Source organism: Ptychodera flava, chromosome 15 (genome assembly GCF_041260155.1).
Source record: "Ptychodera flava strain L36383 chromosome 15, AS_Pfla_20210202, whole genome shotgun sequence".
In the NCBI taxonomy this organism is placed as follows: Eukaryota; Metazoa; Hemichordata; class Enteropneusta; family Ptychoderidae; genus Ptychodera; species Ptychodera flava.
Window position 1 is genome coordinate 18,414,074 of NC_091942.1, and position 21,803 is coordinate 18,435,876.

Consider the following 21,803-nt stretch of genomic DNA (forward strand, 5'->3'; position numbering starts at 1 on the left):
CTGCTGAGTTTCAAGCAGCATCGGTGTACCTGACATGTACCTTTTTCCTCAATCATATCCCCCGTACCTAACCTTGGGTTATCAAAAAGAAGCCACTCCGGTGTCGATTGTTTAGTCTGGTATCAGACCCAGGTGCTTGGAAGTGGCAGAGTGTATCTCTCCGCCTTGGCTCGAGTTAGAAATCTGGCCGTCCTCTTCAGGACCAATCTGATTCAGATCATTGAAAACAACTGTTTCGTTTGCATCAGCACTCTGAATTCACACAACGTGATTGGTTAATAAGTTTTGACAGACCTGCATTGTGGCAGTGTGTTCCCCTGGTTTGACGCAAATCACCGGTAAGTTTGACATTGAAATCTATCAACACATGGTTTTAGTTCATTTTCCAGAAACCCTCACATTGTATCTGTGGATTGTGTATGCCCTGGAGATGCCCTCGCAGGCCCAGGGTGTATCTGGGTATCTGGGTTTGTTTGATGTGGTGGACAAAATGAATCAACAACATAGTTTCTGTAACTGGGTGTCTGAGTTTTCATTGTGCAAAACTATCAAATTGCCTTATAACACCCAAGATTAAAGCGTTTCCAAAGACTGCGTATCATAGCATGTTTAGGTGTCATGTTCTTGTTTAAAGCAGATGAGACTCCAACTTCTGTAAGAATTGTAAACTGAGTTGTTCAGACACTGAGAAGAATACAACAGAGCTTTTTTGATTCTTTTTTTATTCTGACGATTAAGATCAAGATTAGCGGTGGTCAGACTTTGCACATGCTCCAAAAATATGATTTAGCTTGCCCTAATAATGTTTATGATCCCCATAGAACAATCCAAGCTGGCAGTTTCTGTCTAGTCTCTACTCAAACACCAAAAAAACAAACAGTGTCTCAGATCACTCAGCAATATCACTTATCGAGTGTTGTGCACAGTGCTCACAAATAACCAAGTGCATGTCTTATTGATAATCAGTTTAGTTTATTTGCAAATTATTCAACTCATTGTTTTGGTGTTTTGAAGACAAATATGAAGATTAATAAACCAATACTGTAATCCTGGAGGGGTATTGGAATTTCTTAACAACTAGGACGTGTTTCTTGAAGTTTATTCAAAATTTGGTTGTTCAATTTTAAGGAAAGTATAGTGAAAAGTCAATATGATCGCTACATTTTAGAAGAACTTTGTACATACTGCACTGGACATTGGAGCAGTACTTGTGACTTGAGAAACACAGGACAGTCGCCCCGAATCTGAACCACAAGTCTGAACCATGTCATACTTGTATAGTTGAGCATCCATGGTGTGTGTTTGATCTGAACAGTGCCCAGGTGTTTTCAAAATACCTAATTAGATGGAGGTGTTAATAGTCTGCTAATTGGTTTTTAATTAAGATCTGATGGTTTGTTGAAATCACAGGTGTTGGGGGACCAGATGAGAGTGTACAATCCACTTCCTGTTTTATTGTGATCTAAGGGGGACCCTCGAGGGTCTATGGATCTCGCTTCAGCACTGAACCTACCACAGATGTACTTGGTAGGTTCATATTTCACCTCAAACTTTTTGTCTTCAGTGATTAGAGAGTGAGATTGTGATGCAGACATCTTGTTTGTTGACCCAATCAGGGAGCAAAGCCACTCTCTGTAGGTATTGCGTTCCTGTAATTTAAGTAATTGTGTTTTCCAGTACATTGAAAAATGGAAATAACGGCCAACTTATGTACAACTTATGTACAACTGTACCGTCATATGGACAAAAGAGATAAAACAATGACTCTAGTAGCTGTTAATGAGCTCATAGGTTGTAAATAAAAGCTGGGCATGGTTTGGCTACATTTTTCATTATAAGGATAGTTCAGTCAACTGCTTGGTGTCTGAAGTACTTTTCATAAAATGGCTTTTTGCTTTGTTATCCAGCCAGGTATTCCTTTAAATGCCCCACTTGTTCCTATTAGCATAAATCATGCATTTGTGAATTTAAGATAATTTTTTTCCGTTTTTATTTTAAATAATTCTGTTTACCTTATAGAATATCTAATTTGATCATTGTTTTGCAAATTTGGTTTTTGTGTGTCAAGGTATGATTTTCTTAATCTTTGTCGAATGGTCATGAAATTTGCACAATTGTATTTTATCTAAAAATTACATGACTAAATCTGTATCAATTTTAAAAAAATGATTACTTCATATATTTCTGTTGGCTTCCTACAGTATGTAGTTTAAAAGCGCTTTGCCCTGATTCTCTTCACACTCCAAATCTTAGCATTATAAGATACAGTTTCACTGCCTGTGCTCTCCCTGGCTTTTCAAAACTGTTAGTAAATTTACGAATTTAGGTTGAAAAAATTAGTAAGTACAATTACAGCCCCCCCCCGATTTTTACAAACCAATACTGTCACTCCATATTTCATCATTTGGAAATTACATAGAAGTTATAAACTAACAATTTCACACTTTCCCTTTCAAGGTGTGCTTCCTGTGGCTTGAGTATGATCAAGACACAAATACTAAAATATTTGTACAAAGCATGCTGCTGGTGCCCAAGTATTACTCCAGCATCTCAAGATGCTTACTGCAAGGAAGAAGCCACTGTGAAGGCTGCCATGACCAACATTTACTACATGGCAAGGAAGAACTGCCCAAATGATCATTTTAGTTACCTAATCAGACAGACATACAAAAATTGACAAATACTTCATGCTTTTTCACACATTTATTCTGTTATTAATGCTGAACACATTTGCAAAACTCAATAAAACTTCAGAATACATTAGTCATGATACAATTAAACTGTTCTAAGTTTCATCCTCAGGGATATCCTCACCCAAACAGTGTGCCATTTTGGCCAACCTTTGAATATTATTGAGTAATCTACACATCAGGTCATGATCACCAACATCATCAGCAGTTGTACCTCTAGACTGAACATTGTACATCAGTCTCCTGTTTTTCATACCCCATATTTGGAAAGCCCTGTGAAAGTTGAAAGTACTCATGTCTCTCAAAGGGGAGCCTCTATCGCCAGAGTCATCAGGCAACTGACAGATGATACTTTTAGGGATGCCCTGAGTTTGTTTTGATCAAATTATAACGGGAAAACCCCCTCTCACAGTCTGCTGTACTGACTGGTATGATAAGACTAATTTTTGCTAGTATGGACACATTGGGATAAGAGCTCAAAACATTCATGTTCAGTATCTGCTGCCAAGTTGCCTGATAGGGCATGCCTCTGTAGTTGCAAGACAATATACCTTTAACATCAGGCCATTCATCCTTCAAGGCAGAAGAATCAATCACTGGTTTACAAATTCTACCATCTTTGCCATTTCTTTCAAAACCATAGTGTTCACACAATGCATCTATCTCCTGTTCACCATATGTTTTGTACTCCTCACTAGAAGTTGGTGGATAATTACTTGGTACAAAAATTTTGAATGCACCAAGCAGACCAAGATCATCAAATCTGTCACTGAGGTTTGATACTAATTTATCTATGTACTTTCCCTGCTACTCTGAAACCACTTCCTGTAGTTTTGATTGTCACTGATAGCAATACCCTCTGCCCCTTCTGGAGAGTGAGAACAAATGATGGCTGAACAGGTTTGCCTACCTCAAACATCTTCAGGTAAATTTACCAGTTTCATCTGGTTCATTGGGTACCATATTCAGAAACTCAAGTAATCTCTGACCAGCATTTACTTTCATATTTTTGAAAGTGTCACTTTTAGCTGTAACATGTGAGTACACAATTGAACAATCACTGTCAGACTTTTGGAATGTCTTACTCAGGAAATTCAGTTGTTTTAAAACATCTGACATGAAATGTAAAGTTGCAAGAAACTGGTATGTTGTCACATATTTAAACAATCCAACAGCAGTGGCATCACCAGTCCCAGTGTTAGGGTAGGCATCATCTGATAGACACATGATGAGAGGATTGAGATTAGCTAAAACAGCATCAACTGCTCCACCAACAGATAACCACCTGGTATCACAGGGACGCACAAATTGTCTCCTTAATTCCATATTCAACACAGAGAAGATCTTGGTCAGTTTTGATTTGTGTTTGGTTGAGTAGTGAAAGTAATTGTAAATTTGGTTGAGTTTCTCTCCAAATTTGTCAAGTATGGTATAGCATGTGAAGCTTGAGCAGCTGCAAGGGCAAGCCTATGAGCAATGCAGTGTGTTCTGATAATAAATGGGTTGTCCTGTTTCAGTAAAGTTGTGACACCTTTGTGCTTCCCTGTCATAACACTGGCACCATCTGTGGCAACAGCACACATTTTATTCAGTTTCAAACCCTTGCCCTCCAAAACACTGACAATTGTGTTATAAATGTCATCAGCTGAAGTTCCATCTAAACCTACAACCTCAAAAAATCTAACTTTGATTGTGCCTTGTACAAGGTATCTTAAATAAATGATAACAGTTTTATCCATGGCTATATCTGCCATCTCATCAGTCAGTACAGCAAAGAATTCAGACTGCTGAAGCTCCAATACCATCTTCTCATCTATTACCAGTTTCATGGCTTCTTGGAAGCTGTGGATGGAATTAGGGTGCTCATAATTAGTATGTGCATCAACCTTTAGTCCCTTCAGCTCATCACAACCCTATGAATAAGAAAATGAAAACATGAAAATTGTATCATGTTTCTGACTGATTTTTTTATATGTTTTAAAGACATGTTATACAAAGACAGGTTAACCATTTGAATGCTGTGATTTTTCAAAATTTAGTAGTTTATTTTACTAATTTTATGATATTTCTGTAATTTTATTGATAATTTTTGATCAAATGGAAATCATATTTGATTGGCTACTCTTTTTTATCAAAATTTTGGCAAAAATCTGAAAAAAATGACTGGGGTATACTTTATAAAGGCGAGAAAAATTGACTTTATTTACATCAGCAGTGTTTTCATAACACAAATTTTAAGAGAAATCTTTATTTTAATTTTGAATCTATGCATAAAATCCGAAAAATTTCAGCAGAAACCCTACCTGCATTATGGTCAGCCAGTTCAGGTCACTGAAATGATCATTTGGACAGTTCTTCTTTGCCATGTAGTAAATATTGGTCATGGCAGCCTTCACAGTGGCTTCTTCCTTGCAGTAAGCATTTGACACCACATCTTGAAAGGCAGGCGCGTATACTCGGGCATCAGCAGCAGCTTTATGGTCACCAATCCTGGCATGCTTTGTGCAGTAATCTTTCAGGAGATATGGGCACCCAGGACTAGTGAACGAATTTCTATTCCCAGCCTTTTTGCACCATTTACAGCTCATAAGTTTTGAGTCTTGGTCATACTCTAGCCACGGAAAACATGCCTTGAGAGGGAAAGTGAAATTGTTCATCATCTAGTGTATAGTTCAGGGGATGAGTGTTATCACATTGACATGTGAATAAATGGCCGTGTCCGACTCCCGACTAGACTGATGCTCATCAAAGCATTTGAAATACTTTTGACTGACCCATGACTGAATCTTGGGTCCTCGTTAGTTTTATTTTGAGAAACCAATTTCCCCCACAAAGAGCTGCCGATAGTAATTTTTTTTTTGACAGTAGTACTTTCCATTACTGTACTCTCGCTGTCGCTCACAAATTACGAACAAAATGAACATTTAAATAGTTAATCATCAATGGAAAACTAAACTAGGTAATTAAATTTGCCGTGGATTTCGATAGAAATAGTTTTTTAAAATGTAACCGATTTGATTAATGCGTTCAAATTTTGCAAACTCGATCACCAAGCGAGGAAAAAACATGTGACCCAGCTCAAATAACATGTCAAATGACCGACCGACTCACCTTCCACTCAGGCAAGAACTTCGCGCTACTTCGATCCACCTTCCTTCTTTTCTCTGTAGTTTCCTGATTTGCTTGTTTTTCCTTATCATTGTTATTGTTTAGCTCAGGGAAGTATGTATCTAGCGTGTTTACCGCTGTCGATGTCCGCTTCGATCCCCGAGACCCGCTGACCCTGCCTGCCATTTTCAATTTTGATGCTAATGAAAAAGTTTACAGCACGTGACAATGTAGGGTATCTCGAAACTGCCTTGATACACGTGATCTATGAAAGCATACTACTATCGCGCGTACAGAACGGGGATCTTGAAACGTTTAGCGCAATGCATGCTCATGTAGCCGGAGGCCGGTCAAAGGGTAATAACCATGTGACTTGTGTACATGTACATGCGCGATGCAGGATAACCAGATAACTTTTGCGTTCGATTATCGGCCGGCAATCGCGACTCGATTTTTATTTTGAACTGAAAATTCAGCTTCAAAAAATGACAGGATAAATTTTGCATTCGACCATCGGCCTAGAATCAAGATGTGATTGATATTTTCAAACGAAAATCATGCTTCAAAAATAACAAAATTGTTCGTAAATGGCCGATCACACATTCATTTTTTTTCGTAAATTTTCATTTTTGTTGGTAATTTACGAGCATTACGAGCGACAGCGAGAGCACAGTCTGCCTTTGAATATCCTGAAATGTACTTTCCAACCTCCAAATCAGTGTAGTGGCTGAACAAAACGATATACAAGTAATGTATCATCTCTGACACAGTTGGGAAACAGACTTGTTCACTCAATGACATGTGAAACAACGCAGTATATCTCCCCTGTCGATAGTGCCTATTAGGCACTCTAAATCTTCGTCAGGGACCATTAACGTTTGTTTTAGGAGTATCAGCTTTTTAGTGAATCTACGCTATGCCATTTATCTTTCTAGCGTAAATCTTGTTGTCTCATCAGAGATGTACATTATATTTGCAATGTACATGTGCATGTACACTCTGGAGGAATGTTTGATTCCCAGCCGTGGCTGTACTAGTGGTTAAAAATGTATAGCTGAACTGTTTACGCTGCACTGGTTTAGGTCATCGATACAGTTCCTGAAAAAAATGTGGCGTTTAATACTGTAAGTGAAAGAAGAAAATATCCAAAGATGACAGCAAACTTTTGGAAAAGTTGCTTAGCCAAAATAATTTCTGTTCTCCACATTAAAAAATGTTCATACTGAAGAAAATGTCCAACTTTTAGTCCAGTTCCAGCGTCCTAAACTCCCATAACTTTTAAGTGGATGGAAGTCGACAGTGTCCTAAATTTTTTGCACTGGTAAGGTCAGAAAGGTTATTACATAAACGGCTTTCATTCTTTGTGAAGGCATGGAGAGAGTTTTGAATGTCTTTGTGTCAGAAAGTTTAAAAAACAGCTCACGAATGCATTGAATAGGGTTTTTACTCTATATTCTGTGCAGTTCACTTTTACTCTGCAAGTCCATTATAGTACCAGTTCTTTGGGTCATACCATTTCAGACGACGCCACATTAGACATAGACTATGACATAATGCAGAGGATTTATCCTTGGCATGTAGCGATCTGCTGATGCGTTTTAGGGCGTTGAATGGCGTAAATTGATTGTAAGCCGCATTTATTTGAATGGGTAGAGGTGAATTGAATGGTCTGTTAACATTTAAGAAAGTTACAATGACTCCTTTGACATCACAGACGTAGACCTTTCTTGCGATTTGAATGTCTTGTATCCATGTTGGATGCCAGATATTTCATCATCAATTTTTTTGTTTGTTTGCTTGTGGAGGGAGGAGATAGATTTTATGTTTTGCAAACAAGTTGTAGGGGATATCTGACTAGAACTCTGCAATATCATATTTCAGTCATCAGTGTAGCATAACTTACTTTTTAAACAGAGCAAAACTAACAAAACGAATATAAAAAATTGTAATTTGACCGCAGAACAATGCTTACAGAAAAAGTTTAAAGTACATGAAAAACTTAAAATCTTCATTGTTTTAAACTAGTTATGGATTAATTTTTATTGATGTTTAATAACCACAGACCCTAGATACTGGGGTCTAAGGTTGAAAGAAACAGCAGCTAGAAGACACTTGGTGATTTTTTTGTACGCTTTTTGTTTTGTATGTCAATTACAAGTTCTTGTTGTACTCCCTAAAGCATGTTAAAAAACCATCTATGTAGCTTTTCACCGATGCATATGGTAAACACGGTCCCTCTACAAAACTATGTAGAATGCCCTGTTTTTGTTTACATGTGAATCTAGTCCAAACCAGAATTCACTTGTCAACAATAGCAATGCAGTTTACACATGTACAGGCTGGACTGCAATTACTGACAAGCTGAATACTGTGTATCTCAACATGCGTTGAGGAGCAGAACAAGAAACTGTAGTTGACATTTAAAACCAAAAGAATGAAAAAAACCGCAAAAGATACAGCTACAGGCTCTTTAAGAACTTGATGACTTTTACAGTAAACACAAGTCAGGTCTTTCTTAGAAGCACAAAATTTTTTTTACTATTCTTTCCATTCCTTTTCCTTTTAAGAGTTGTCTCAATCGTTGACAACATTTCCTTTTTTTCTTTCAGAACCAGTGTTACTTGCCAAGCAACAACCAACAGCAATAATTCTGAAGACACTACAGAGGCTGATCTTTTGTGCAAAAAGGCTCACAGAGAAATTCTGAATATCTGTCCTTTCTATTCTGTAAATATAAACTTGTAAAACAAATTTTTCCAAAATGGCAAAAGCTATTCGTGAGGGAGCAAGTGCTGTCAAGACCAGGGTTACTGACTTTGCAAAGGAGAGTTGTACAGTGGACAATTGGAAGCGAAAAATTCCTATCACACTGTGGCTGCCACATTATAGACCTCACAAGTTTATTTGTGATATGATTGCTGGGTTGACAGTAGGCTTAACTGTGCTTCCACAGGGCCTGGCGTATGCCTCCATCGCTCATCTGCCAGTTCAGGTAAGTTCACCGGCAGAGGTCAAAGTTTGTGACCTGTTGCTTTTCACTTTTTTAGTGAAGCCAATTGCATCTGCAAAAGTTGAGAATTTGTTTGTAAGTGGTGTTACATTCTGCTATTTTGGCGAGGAAAAATGTTTCAAGAGCACAAAAAATGATTGATATGCAGCAAGTGAAAACACTGTAAACAAATTGAACTAAGAGCTGGTATGTAGAGAATTAGATTCTCAAGAAATGCTTTCATTTGGATGTATTTGAGGTTCTTTTGATCAGTTTTATATTCTTGCAGAATTCAGCACTGTTTAATCAAACTTTGGTCTTGCATATCTCCTTCCCTTCTCATTTCTCTGGAAAGATTTGAAATTTTGAGAAACTTTAATATATTCCTTCTCCATTGCTTTACCCACAGTATGGCCTGTACTCTGCATTCATGGGTTGTTTTGTCTACTGTATATTGGGCACGGCCAAGGACATCTCCATTGGACCGACTGCTGTGATGTCACTGATGATGGCTGACTTTGGCGGCAATTCTGAACGAGAAGACGGCCTCAATAATCCAGTCTATGCAATAACGCTCTGTTTCTTCTGTGGGGTTGTACAGTTTTTAATGGGACTTTTCCGCCTAGGTAATTATAGCATAGAGGTGCCAACATTCAAATGCATACAACTCTGTCAGAAATCAAGCAGGTATTTCTGTCACACACACACACACACACACACACACACACATATATATATATATATATATATATATATATATATATATATATGTTCAGCTGATTTGTATTTTCAAATATGCTAATTCACACAAATACTTTATTCAGGAAATCAAGCATTATAGAAAATGTGACATAACAAAACGGTCAACAAAGTGTGTTAATTTTGAGAACAATTTCAATTCTCATGGCTAAAATTTTTGCTGAAATTTGCTGAAAATAGTTTTTAGTCTCAACAAATTCTTGTGCTGTATAATTCCATGTTTGCTACCTTTGTAGATGCAGCATCCTCTTTCAAGTGTCTTGGTGCGCTGTCCAAGTACGCATTGTAGTAGAGTGTCTGATTAAAGTCATTTCACTACAATTTCTCTCATTTCAGGTTTCCTTGTAAATTTCATATCATTTCCTGTCATCAATGCCTTCACATCCGCTGCCGCTGTTATCATTGGAGTCGGCCAACTGAGGCACATGTTCGGTGTTCCCAAGTACAAAGGACATGGCTTCTTAGACGATATCTATTATACTTGTAAGGGACTTCCACATTCAAGGTGAGAAAACGTTAAAAGTCTTTTCTCTTACTGGTAATCTCTCTCCCATGAATTTCTCCTACTGTCATCATGTATGTAACTATGGAAGAAACGGCAATGATCCAAGTATACAACAACAGCTGAAATCGTGTTTACATAAGTGGCATAATAACCATATCAAAACATGCTGAAAACAGTGGTAACTATTACAATGTGCCATTTTTCACATTTGTATGGCAAAGTTAATTTTGTTTCAGTGGGCTTCATGAGATACAACAGGTGTACATGTGTGGATGTTGCAATCTGAGAGTTACATGTACCAAGTCACTCAATTTGGTATAATTCATGATGTCTATGATCAGACACCTGTTATATCTCCCTCCATTTTTCATGGTAGTTCTGATGTTATATCAGGCGCTGAATGCCCTGATGAAATCTAATCTTCGATACTAATAAAAAGTGTCATTGATTTGCCAAAAGGTTGAAATTTACCAGGTTATTATACGAAACATTAAAAATATCAAATTGGATCTAAAATATGCTTAGGACTGTGATCAGTGATGTGTGTGAACAGTTGTGATATTTAGTGTTGAATCAATATTTTTTAGTTGTCACCTCTGATCCAAATCCGAAACGTAACAGCTTGTCAGATTTATACTTCCCAGCTCTGCTGTGACTGTAGTCACTGCCCGTACTTAATGAAATGGTAATATTTGGACAGCCTGCTTGGGAGAATTACAGGCACCCACCTCTTACCTGAAACACTGAATCGTGATTCTCAAAAAAGAAAAAAATCTACAGGTGCATGGGGGGGGGAGAGAGAGAGAGAGAGAGAGAGAGAGAGAGAGAGAGAGAGAGAGAGAGAGAGAGAGAGAGAGAGAGAGAGAGAGAGAGTGCCCATGTGTCATGTCATAGTTGAATCGTCATTTACTAAGTTCAGGTAGTAGCAGATTTACTATCCTCGTGGAATTGTGAAATCTGTTGTGTCAGATTTGCTAAATGAGGCTTGCATTGTGACGTTGTCATTAAAAGTCAAACAATAGGTGAAAACATAAGATGAGTACTTTAGCTGGTACAGGAAGCAATCATTTAAAATGCTGGTAACAGCTTGTGAAATTCAGACTGTACAAGTTTTTCATAGGGTTAATGTTTTTAGTTTGTCAGCAAACCACTACGTCACCACAGCTGTTACCGGGACTGTTTGTGATTTTATCAGTGAGGCTGAATAATAATGTTCGTGGATAGCCTTTTATGGTCAAAACTTTGCCCCTTTATATTTGATATACCGCAAATTTGCATGCCCATCAGTGTGTGATTTTTTTGATAAAGAAGTATAATTCTGTTAGTCTACAATCCTCGTAGGATACTTTGTGACATTTCATGTGTTGTTAATCGTCATGACGTTGGTGTATGATGTCATCACAGAATACTGTGCAGTGAAGAGATAAAAACTGATTTTTGCTCCTGACTTGTTTCATTAGCTTAATAGTATTTTCATGACATACAGTATGATGTTATGCCCTATGAAAAATCTTAAACTATTGAGTAGGAAAAACTACATACATGTATTATCAGTTTTGAAATCCTGCATTTTGCCTGCCAGGTTCAATTATTAATTTGTGTCAAAACCCAAGAATTTATGTTTTGAATGTTCTTCCTTTTTTTCCTTGTCACTTTTAGAAGAAAGGTGTGACTATCTTGTCATGTAACAAAAATGACAGTAAAGTTCAAGGCACAAAGAGCAAAAAAAATTGAATTAATTTTCTTGAACACTTTCCCCTCTATACCACATAAAATGATGATTTCAAGAGACCAGTGAAGTACAGCTATTATACTAACAAAAAATGTTAGTGTGTTTGGTACAATCATTGTAAAGTGCTGTCAAATAAAAAAAGTTCATTGTGAATTGAGGAATTTTCAAAATTTGTTGAAAATTCAATTTTTCCTGCATGAATGTTCTAGAATATTGATTTGGTGAGCAGTCTTCTCAAGCTTCAAGTGAAGCAAAGAATTGTTTGTCAAAAAGTATCAGACACTAGATGTCAGCCATTTCACACAAATTCATCGAAAATTCAAATCATTGCATGGACAGCCATTTTGCTATAATTTACATTCAGCGTTTTGTCCAGAAGTTGACCTGTCACCTACAACCTATGAGTCGGTCATTCCCCAAGACGTGACCTTCAAAGATGATTTTTTGCCACATCATCGTGATGTGTCGTTTTGATCTGTCATGTGGTACAGGCAAATAAAAACAACTTTGTACAAGTGCTGAAATAAACAGGCATCAGGTCAAGAAGGTCATGGCATCATAATTGTCCATCGATGAACTGCCATGCCTCTCTTTACATTTATGACATCACAATGTCGCCATAACTACACATAAACTTTGAGTAGTATAGCATCATTTTCATGAAAAATGTTGGGTAATTTCATAAGTCTCGGCTGGCTCATTTCCTTCTAAGTATTTTTGCTTTCACTTACATTTTGAAAAAATTTTGTAGAAATTTACTTGAAATCAAGCAATATTTCAGTTCCTATTTGCTTTAAAGTATTAGGAGCTATAATAATGATCAACCTACTTTTCCGTTTTTGTGACGTAATGGCCGTATGAATGTATGGTTGTATACGTGGGACCACTGTAAAGCTCCTTTATGTTCCCCCCTTAGTATTTTGTGTGAAGATGTGTCATGGATTTTAGAAAGGACTTTTTTGAAGTGAATGAGCTAGTCTGAAAACTATACAAGCAAGCATAAAATCTGAACTACTGATCTTAATGCTTTTATGTATACTGCATGCATAGCTGGGAATGATGTATTAAAGGTTGTAAGTAATCAGTATAACATCTATACATGTGAATTTTTAAAAATTCTTCCTTAAAAACTCTCAAAGCATGCATTTGTTAGATGTTGAAATTGGTTTTAAAGTTCATAATGATGACTTACTTCACTGAGGTTTGTCTTATTTTCTTCAATTTTTTCAGAAACGTCTTTGAAAAAATTTACCTAATAATGTTCGAAATTTGACTTCTAAATATTACAAATACAATATTAATTATTATTACTTTGAAGTTCCCAGGCATTGGCATATTTATTGCAAATTTTCTCACTTTCCGGTCAAAACATCACTTGTCTATGCTATCGCTATCTTATCTATTACAAATTTCATTTTTATGTTTCCGAAGATGACCTCATCCTGACCTGTTTTAATGATAATGAGATACGCATATGCAAATTCAGGTTGTGACTAATAGAATGTCCACAAGAAACTTCATATATATTTACCTGTGTAAATCATGCACAAGCAGCAATGTTGATTCTGATCATATGTGAGCACTGTGCATCAGCACAGTCAGCACTATCTTTGATCCATTCTCTCAGTATTGCTTCGACACTTTTGAAGAAATTACATATGAAGACTGAGGAGACCCTGATAGTCTTGTTTTGTCTTGCACTTAATATTTCACCCTTTTGAGTTCAAACAAAGTGCCTAGATCCCACTCTGTCTGCCTTCCCAATTGAGTGGGTGTAAAATTTTCAGCCCTTCAAGTAAAACCCTTTTGTACAGCCCATTGCTTTCATTTGATGGGGGTCCCTCGACCTTTATACAGACTGCCAGGGGACGGAAAGATGAAAACCCACCAATCTTCACTCCAATAAATACTGCAATGAGTACCTGTAGAGTTCAGTCCTATATAGAATCATAATGTTGACGGGTTAAAGTCCTTTTCCCAAGTAGAGGATTTATTCTTTAAGTGAGGAGTAGGGCAGGGACATTTGGAAATTCAATATTCACAAATTGAAATGTTTCAAAATAACCAATAATCTCTCAACCAAAATTTTTGATACAGTAATTTAGGTAAGCAAATAACAGAAAAAATGCATATTTATATAATTACAATAGTGTGTGGGTTCTAATATATCATGTTATTTACTATTCTGTTTTGCAATGAAAAAGAAACTTATTTGTCTAAAAATCAAGCAAAAATTTGTCAATAGAATTCAGTCCTTTCAATATCCTTTACAATTATTATGTGGTTTTGTTTACAAAATGCATGTAAAAAAACCGGGTACACAAAACAGAGCTGTCAAATAATCTGAATGACAAATTGCTAAAAATTGTTTAGGGTACCTGCAAGTCTTAACATTGCATTTTATCACCACGGTGATTAGTAAATAAAATTTTCTATAGATCGGTCTAGTATGTTGAATGGATGTTACGTTTGGTAAAATCAGAAAATACAAAAACTTTCTGCTGTGGTGACACTCATTGTTCATGTGTTCTGTTGTCATTTAATGAACATTCCAACATTCCGCTCATCAGCACTGGCGTGATAGCAGAGATAATCTTGTTGCCAAGTACAAAGTGTCCATAGTCCCATTTAAACGCGAAGTATATATATAGTTCATGAGCAGGGATGAAGTCATACCTGAAAATCCAGCTGGCCATCACGCATTAGCTGTCTAGTTCAGTTCCCTGATGCTTAAGATACTGGGACAGCATAATTTGGAAGGATAGTCAGGGAAAGGTGTTCCATTCTGAACAGATACCCAACTAGATATATATGGAACACAGATATCTTAAACACCTGTTTTCAGTGTACTGCGTCCAATCAATGTTATTTGTGGCAGCCCCAAATGTAATTATCAACCAGGCATCCGTGCTAACTCACCTGCCAAACTTCAGACTCTGAAACAGTAAGTTCTTCTTGTTCTCACGGCCATTTTATTGTCCAACGAACCACACTGAAATTGAGTCCTCATCGCAAACGACTGTGTTGAATTGTTTGAATTGTACAAGGAAATACAGAAATGGGATTGACAATAGCAAACAACACAGTCTGATTCATCCACTGTTACCTATCAAGCAGCTTTCTTTCCAATGTACTGTACATCAATTGTATCAGTGGCGTGTTTAAAGACAGCTTTCCTGCGACATGTGAACACAGAGATGCTTGGAACACTGTGAAGATGTTCTTGCAGATTAAGGAATGTGTCAAATCTCAGTTCCAGAAACAGAAAAAAAGAATGATGATAAAACGTGACTAATGATTTACGCACAGGGTGTTTTTTTGTTTGAAAAAAATCACAAAGTAAACAAACCAAGCTTTTGAATTATCAACATGAGATAAGTAAATAAAAGGAAATTGACACATTGATTAAACAATGGATGACTCAAAGCCTTCCATCATTTTTCTCAGGACTTCCTGAATACCAAACAAATTTGAAATACACAATGAACAAGTCTCAGGGAATTACAACCAAGCTAAAAGAAGACAGGCAGTGTTGAAAATTGCGTGTGATCTATCAAAACGTTCACTTGTTTCATGAAATTTTTTCAAAATGTTAATCACTGATTAAATTTGAATTTGAAGCCCCTAATTGGGCGTACCGCTGACTCAGTTCTTTAAAGAGCATCGTACTATCGAGCGTTTGTTGATATACTTTGGACTGTGACCTCTTCACCCCTGTGGTTCATGGTATCATAGAGGTAGAAAGAGATAATCTCTGTTGTCAAAGATGGTGCAGCCTGACCTGTATACAGGTAGCTACAGAAGACTTGTTAGGTAATAAATAGCCTTGTATTACGTGATGTCAGGTTTTGTCTGATAATTTGAGTCTCTACAAGCCTTTGTTTATGCAGTGTTTGTTTGACTTTGGTGATTAGACAGAGAATTGCCAAATTTAGATAATGCAACAAAAAGCTGAGAGTTTTGTCCAATTTATTTCTGTCGTGATGTTACTCGCATGTTATTGCATTGAGGCAGTAGGTGATTGTGTCTTTTTCACTTTTTATGGCAAATCCTGATTGGTAGTTCAGAGCTGTGATGGTTACATAACCTGTCTAATTGCCATGGTAACAGCCAATCATATTGCTCATAATTTTTTTGATTGACAATGATGATGGAATGCTGTAATCATTTTGTTATGTCATAACACACTGAACTCTACTGTACTTCTATAAATTTCTCTAATTTAGTAGAGCGTACCTTGAAGTCACCTGTTACTTGTGCAAAGAACGCTGATGATTGCGTTTATTGAGAGTTGTAAATTACAAAAATTTATGTACAGGTGAAGGCAAGATGCCTGTATTGTGGACCTATCAGGTATGTTACAGTTCGAGTGGTCTCCCAACCTTTCATCTGTGAATGCTCTAGACTTATAGTAACGGAGCTATTCCGTTACAAGATGTCAGAGTACGGTTCCCAATTGATTGTTCCAGCCCTGAAAATCTTACAATGACAATTACTCATTTGTTGCCATCTTACCTGTAAATAAAGTTGTAAAAAAGTCCAGTGAATGGTACAGTCAACTGGTAACTAGGTCAAGGTATGCCAAAGCCTGCTCGAAACGAGACGAAACAAGACGTATTGAGGTCATGTTATGTGTTCTATATACACAGGTGATATCTGGTTTCAGCTACCCTTCTTTACAAGTTTTGCAAAGCTAGCAAAATTCAGGGAGTGCCTAGTGACTCTGTGTACCCTAGCACTACCATGTTTTTGTGGGACTGCTATTGTTTTCTCGGGTAAAAGTGGACCTCCAAAGTGGGCGGTTTTGATGAAAGTGTCAGGACAGCAAAGTTCTTGGTGTAAAATCCCCGTTTTTGATACTTGCTGGCAGACATTGTGACAAGAAAACCTCAAAAGGTTGAGTACATTTAGTCACAAAAGGAAACAAGTTCACCACCCACCCATATCCATCCTGTCCCACCCTTTGAACTCAGTGGTATGGCTTGTCTAGCCAAAGATAACAATGCCATAAGTTGATTTTGCAAGAATATGTAGGTGTGATAGAGTGAATAAGTACGTACCATAAAAATACCATAAAGTATCTGTTTCATTGGTGTTCTGATTAGAGAGGTGACCACAATGGCAGTTTTCACCATTATTAGTTTTGCAGACAAATGTGTCTGCACATATATATGCATATGAATGGTTATCAAAGAATAATCATTAGCTTTTTATTCAAAATTTGAATTTTCAGTAGAAGTGTTATTGCAAATGTAGTTAGTCTTATGATAAATCACTGTCCTTCCACATGTGTGTGGAGGAACTGTAATATATCCACTTTGCATTATCAAAACAAGAAAAGCAGACCAATGTAGACAAAAATTAAACCACTAGTAAATAAAAAAGTGTTTTCATTATTTTTCCCTCTATCAAAATGTGCAAGTATTAGAAATATCACACATATATTGCTTTTTTTTGCAGTTGGCAGGATGTAGTTATGGGATTCAGTTGTTTTATTATTCTCATGTGTATGAAGGTAAGTATCATTGTGCGAGTTTTGGAGATGATCCCTTGTCAATGAGTTTGTCACAGACCAGTGTCTCTTGATCAGATGTATATCACCAGATTTTTGTTTCTTTGAACTATTTTGCATAAAATTCCTACTTTAATATTTTATAGAATACATAGATTAAATTGGGTTTTTACCAGAGAAACTCATTTGATTATGTCCTTCTGTTAAGTGAAAAACATCAAACTGAAAAAACTCAACACACTGTTTGACAACTTGTTTATTTAGACTGAATGTTCTTCAAGTTCAGGGCGCTCCACAAGGGGATATTGAAGGGTGGATTATCCTTTTGTTTTTTTGTTTTTCATATGTTAATAACCAAACAAAACAATGTATTTTCACAACGAAAGAAAATCAAATTTTGCATCGTTAACTCCGCTGTCAGCGACGCGGAGCTTCTCAAATAGGCTGATTTTCCATCATCGTCGTCTGTCTGTCGTTCATCAACAGTTACCTTCTCCACTGCAACCGCATGACTGATTGCTTTGAAATTAAATATGCAGTTCTTTTGGGGTGACCTCACTTAGGGTTTGTTCAAATCATGGTGAAATTTGCATATTTACATTTTTGGGGCATTTTTTGCTGTTTTTGTTCACATGTTAATATGATATGTTCATATCATGATGAAATCTTGAATCGTGTATTTTTGGAGCTGTTTTTGCCAATTTTTGTCAGGCCATCCTGAAATGAGCTGTAATCATAGATTTCCGCCACCTTCAGCAACACATGTGTCGTAAATAGTTATTCTCTACATAACACAGCGGAGCTACAAGTATATCGGCCGCTAGGTCGCTTGTTATGCAAATTGGTTAACTCTCTGTTTTTCCAAGGTGTGGAGAACATTATATCATGGAGGTAGTAGAGAAGGAGTCACAACTAGGCGGAGATCAAAAGGACCATGTGTTTTGCCGCTGTTTGCCTTACAAACTACTCCATTAGCACCAACGGGACTTGCGAACGCGTTTTCTCGGATTTAGGAAACAAGATTAAGTTCGTTCGGGGTCGTTCGGGTGTTTCGGCCGTCCCTCGGCAGTTGACAGATCTTCAAACATGGCGTCACGTGTCCAAGCGTCGCGTCGGAAAGTTCGAGTCGTTCCACTGATTTTGATGTACACGATGTTAAAGAGGTCGAGGAACAGATAATTGAGGAAGGGAGCTTTGTATCTGCAAAGGCGCGGCGGAGACTGAGTTGAAGATAGCTTGCGATCACAAAAAATGCCATACATCGTAGAGCAGCATTGTTAACACGCCAACTTTTTCCAGATGCAGTTCTTAGTTCTTGCCGTGTTTTATCATGTTGTACTGGCATTAATGATAAGGTTAAATAAGAAAGCATAGCTTTTAACTGCTACGTCCATGACTTTAATGAATGGTCGCGATATAAAAACAACACGTACGATGCATTGAAACAAAGCGTCGCAGAGTCGCCTATGGCGTCGCTGGCGTCGCGTCATAAACACCCGGAAACGTTACAAGTTTAACCCACGCTCACGGCAGTGCTGCAGTCCGCTGCACCATACTCAGTACATGATTGAAAAGTTCGTGATCAGAACTTTCATTCTAACAAGGAAAGGTTCCTGCGATCGAATGTAAAGTATATAAAAAACGACGTTAAAATTACCAAGATTTTGAGAATGAAAAACTTAAATTCCTTGTAACTTCACTTTTCGTGGACGGAACGTGTCGGTTCTTACACTATCATGACGCACTTGACCCAAGCTACGCAAATACAGTCTTTGCGCATGTGTTATGACACTGTGGAGAAACTGAGTCGCATTAGCAAACCCAGGTTAATTTCACTCGGTTCGGTTGCGAAGGTACCGTCGGCAACGCAGATGGCGGGAAGGGGTGTTAAACAATGGACATAAAGGGATTAAACCATGGTGCACAATAGTAATAAACGTAATTATCTCAGTTGTGACTCCTTCTCTACTACCTCCATTATTTGAATATTTCTGTCATTGACCTTCTAGAAACTTCAACTCCATGATTTCTTTGTGATCATAACTGTTTACAAATTTGTCTTGTTCCCGTTTCCTAAAATGTTCTCTTCCTTTATTTTTACAGAAAATAAAAGACAGGTTTGCTGCAAAGAAAGCGGAGACAACTGGGCAAAAAGTTTTGTACAAAACAATATGGCTGCTTGGAACAGGTAATTGTCAGAGTTACCTTCAGTTCCTGCGTGAGAATCGAGATATGAAGCCTATAGAATGTACCTCTGTCACAAGTTCTGAGTGTTCTGAGAGAATGGTACTTTCATAGTGATTTCAAGTAGGCAGATTTTTGAATAGTATTTAGTGATATTTCCGGTTACTACATCATTTGATAAGGTTTTTAGCCGCAAATAGACTGTCACTAAAACAGGTGGTTTGCCCATCTTCAGTACACTCTTTATAGGGACTACTTATGAAATGTTTTCATCAAGTGATATCACTTAGTGTTGATAAAATCTACACAAATTATGTACATTTTATCATGTCGAAAGTTCCTTATTGAGAAATTGTTGATGAAATATTTACTATTTGGTATTTCTCTGTCTCGCTGTCTTGCAGCACGAAATGCTGTTATTGTGATTATTGCTGCTAGCATCGCCTATGCTATGGTCAAGTCTGGTAAGAGTAGCCTTCGGCTGGTTGGGCACGTACCGGCAGGGTTGCCACCGTTCGAACCACCGCTACCTCCGTATGAACGGGAGTTGCCCCCAGATGGGTCGTCTGGATCAGTGGAACACATGAACAGCACTGTTACGGTGATGCCACATCTTGATCACGGAAAACAGCTGTACTACTCATTGAATGCCAGTTTCAATGCTTCGGATGAAGTCCTGTTAGGGAATGCAACTGAAGTTCTGTCTGGGAACGCCACGGAATTGCCAGATTTAGAGAGCGGTGGATATGAAAAGAATTATTTGCCTATCGGTGAAGTTATAGCTGTAAGTATGTGAATATATGCATCAAGGCGCAGGCTTCAAAGAAAATTCTACTCAGTAACATGGGAATATGACAAATTAAAAATTTATCTGTAGATTCAAAATAGGATTATGTTTTCGGATGAAAACAAGCATTGTGAATTGGCGGTCATCTTAGTTAAAGGGCAGGGCCGGTATAAATAGCTAGCTGCCCCGTTGGGGTTAGTTCATGCAAAGCGTGGCTTGGGTGGCGTCACGCTCGATCGCTCCGTAAAACCATGCCAAAATGGTCACAGGCGAAGAAATTTAGGCGTCCATGCACCTATACCTAACTATGAATGTCTAGTGATTGAATGTATCGATAAAATTTTAAGATTTGAGCATAAATAAGGCTGATTATGATTGATGAAGGTATTTCTCTTTGTCTTCAACTAGCGTGGCAAGCGGCCGTAACAAAGGTCTGCAAGCTGTCACTCAAAAAAGGACGCAATACAGGTGTGAAGCGGTAAACGTTTGCGATGTCAACATGATAGATACGCCACATCATTGTAATTAGATGGAGCAACCGCAGTGCAGACCCGCAAGCACAGGCGCTCTGTAGCTTGGTAGTCTGCTAAATAGATCGATTTTCGACTCGATCTATCGATTCCGTAGTCGATATGTCCACGACTGCAACCTAAACACTCATTTAGGTTGCAGTGCGGCATGTCGGCTACGGGATCGATAGACTGAGCCGAAAAGCGATCTATTTAGCAGACTACCCAGCTCGAGCGCCTGTGCCCGCTAGTATGTCACTCAAGCCATAGCGCGTTCTTGCGTAGACGCCGTACCACGACACGCCGCTATTTCCAGTCGAACTGTCATGTAGAGTTCAGATTCAAGTTCTTTGAGATTTTGCTGTCGTACGGTGAAAAGTATTGTTATTATCGTCTTGCCGTATTAAAAGATTTTTGAGGACCTAAACGACATCGTGTGTTGCTCCATTGCCATGGAATCCGATGTCAAGGAAAAGCGGTGACTTTTTTCAAGTTGAATATAATTTCCTTTCTGTTTGCATTGGTCAATTCATCGAAATACTTTTGTTCACAATTGAGTAAACTATAGACAGTGGACTGTCTCGATCCTCCCGTCTATGATTCGATATTCACTGACTCATTCTCTCTCTTCTTTGTCGATCGATGAAAGTATTTTCATCTTCATACTCGTCCTAATATGACAGATGTAATATCCAAACATATTGTCATTTATTTTGACCAACGTACAAAACTTGGTCCGTTCGCCAATTGAAGCACATATCTGACGAGATGTTTTGCGAAACAGTGAATAAATATATTGGATGAACAGTCGTACTCTATGCATTAGGGGATATTCATGTTGCAGTCTCTCCGAAAAAAAAACCCGGGATGTTTAGGCGATAACAAAGGCGATGACTCTGTATATAGTTGAATAAAAAAAATTCGGACATCATATTTTTATCTATTAAAAGCGTACACTTGTCGGTTTGATGTGCGACCGACACAGATCGCCCATATTCTCCTAAAACTAGTCAAAACAATTCTGCGAC

At 37.7% G+C, this 21,803-nt stretch overlaps 2 protein-coding genes across 6 annotated transcripts in view; one reads left to right on the forward strand and one right to left on the reverse strand.

The window, feature by feature from the left end:
- The window catches only part of LOC139151419 (sodium-independent sulfate anion transporter-like), a 117,528-nt gene that overhangs the window by 6,120 nt on the left and 89,605 nt on the right, over positions 1–21,803 (forward strand). For 4 of the 5 annotated variants that reach the window (XR_011556419.1, XR_011556420.1, XR_011556421.1 and 1 more), the window contains exons 2-7: positions 8,408–8,790; positions 9,197–9,413; positions 9,883–10,051; positions 17,244–17,298; positions 19,399–19,483; positions 19,884–20,263. Coding sequence is in view for 2 of the 5 variants with exons in the window: in XM_070724209.1 (XP_070580310.1) it covers positions 8,560–8,790; positions 9,197–9,413; positions 9,883–10,051; positions 17,244–17,298; positions 19,399–19,483; positions 19,884–20,263 (1,137 nt within the window). In the remaining 3 variants the exon portion in view is untranslated. Of the gene's footprint in view, positions 1–11; positions 339–8,407; positions 8,791–9,196; positions 9,414–9,882; positions 10,052–17,243; positions 17,299–19,398; positions 19,484–19,883; positions 20,264–21,803 lie in introns of those variants that run through there. The other variant, XM_070724210.1, reaches the window with a different exon arrangement.
- LOC139152268 (uncharacterized protein C17orf113-like) lies at positions 4,040–6,275 on the reverse strand. Its single transcript, XM_070725411.1, has 3 exons — positions 5,802–6,275; positions 4,994–5,320; positions 4,040–4,603 (listed from the first exon to the last, which is right to left on the reverse strand). Exons 1-3 carry the CDS (start codon positions 5,982–5,984, stop codon positions 4,040–4,042), a joined length of 1,074 nt encoding a protein of 357 aa, XP_070581512.1. The 5' UTR covers positions 5,985–6,275.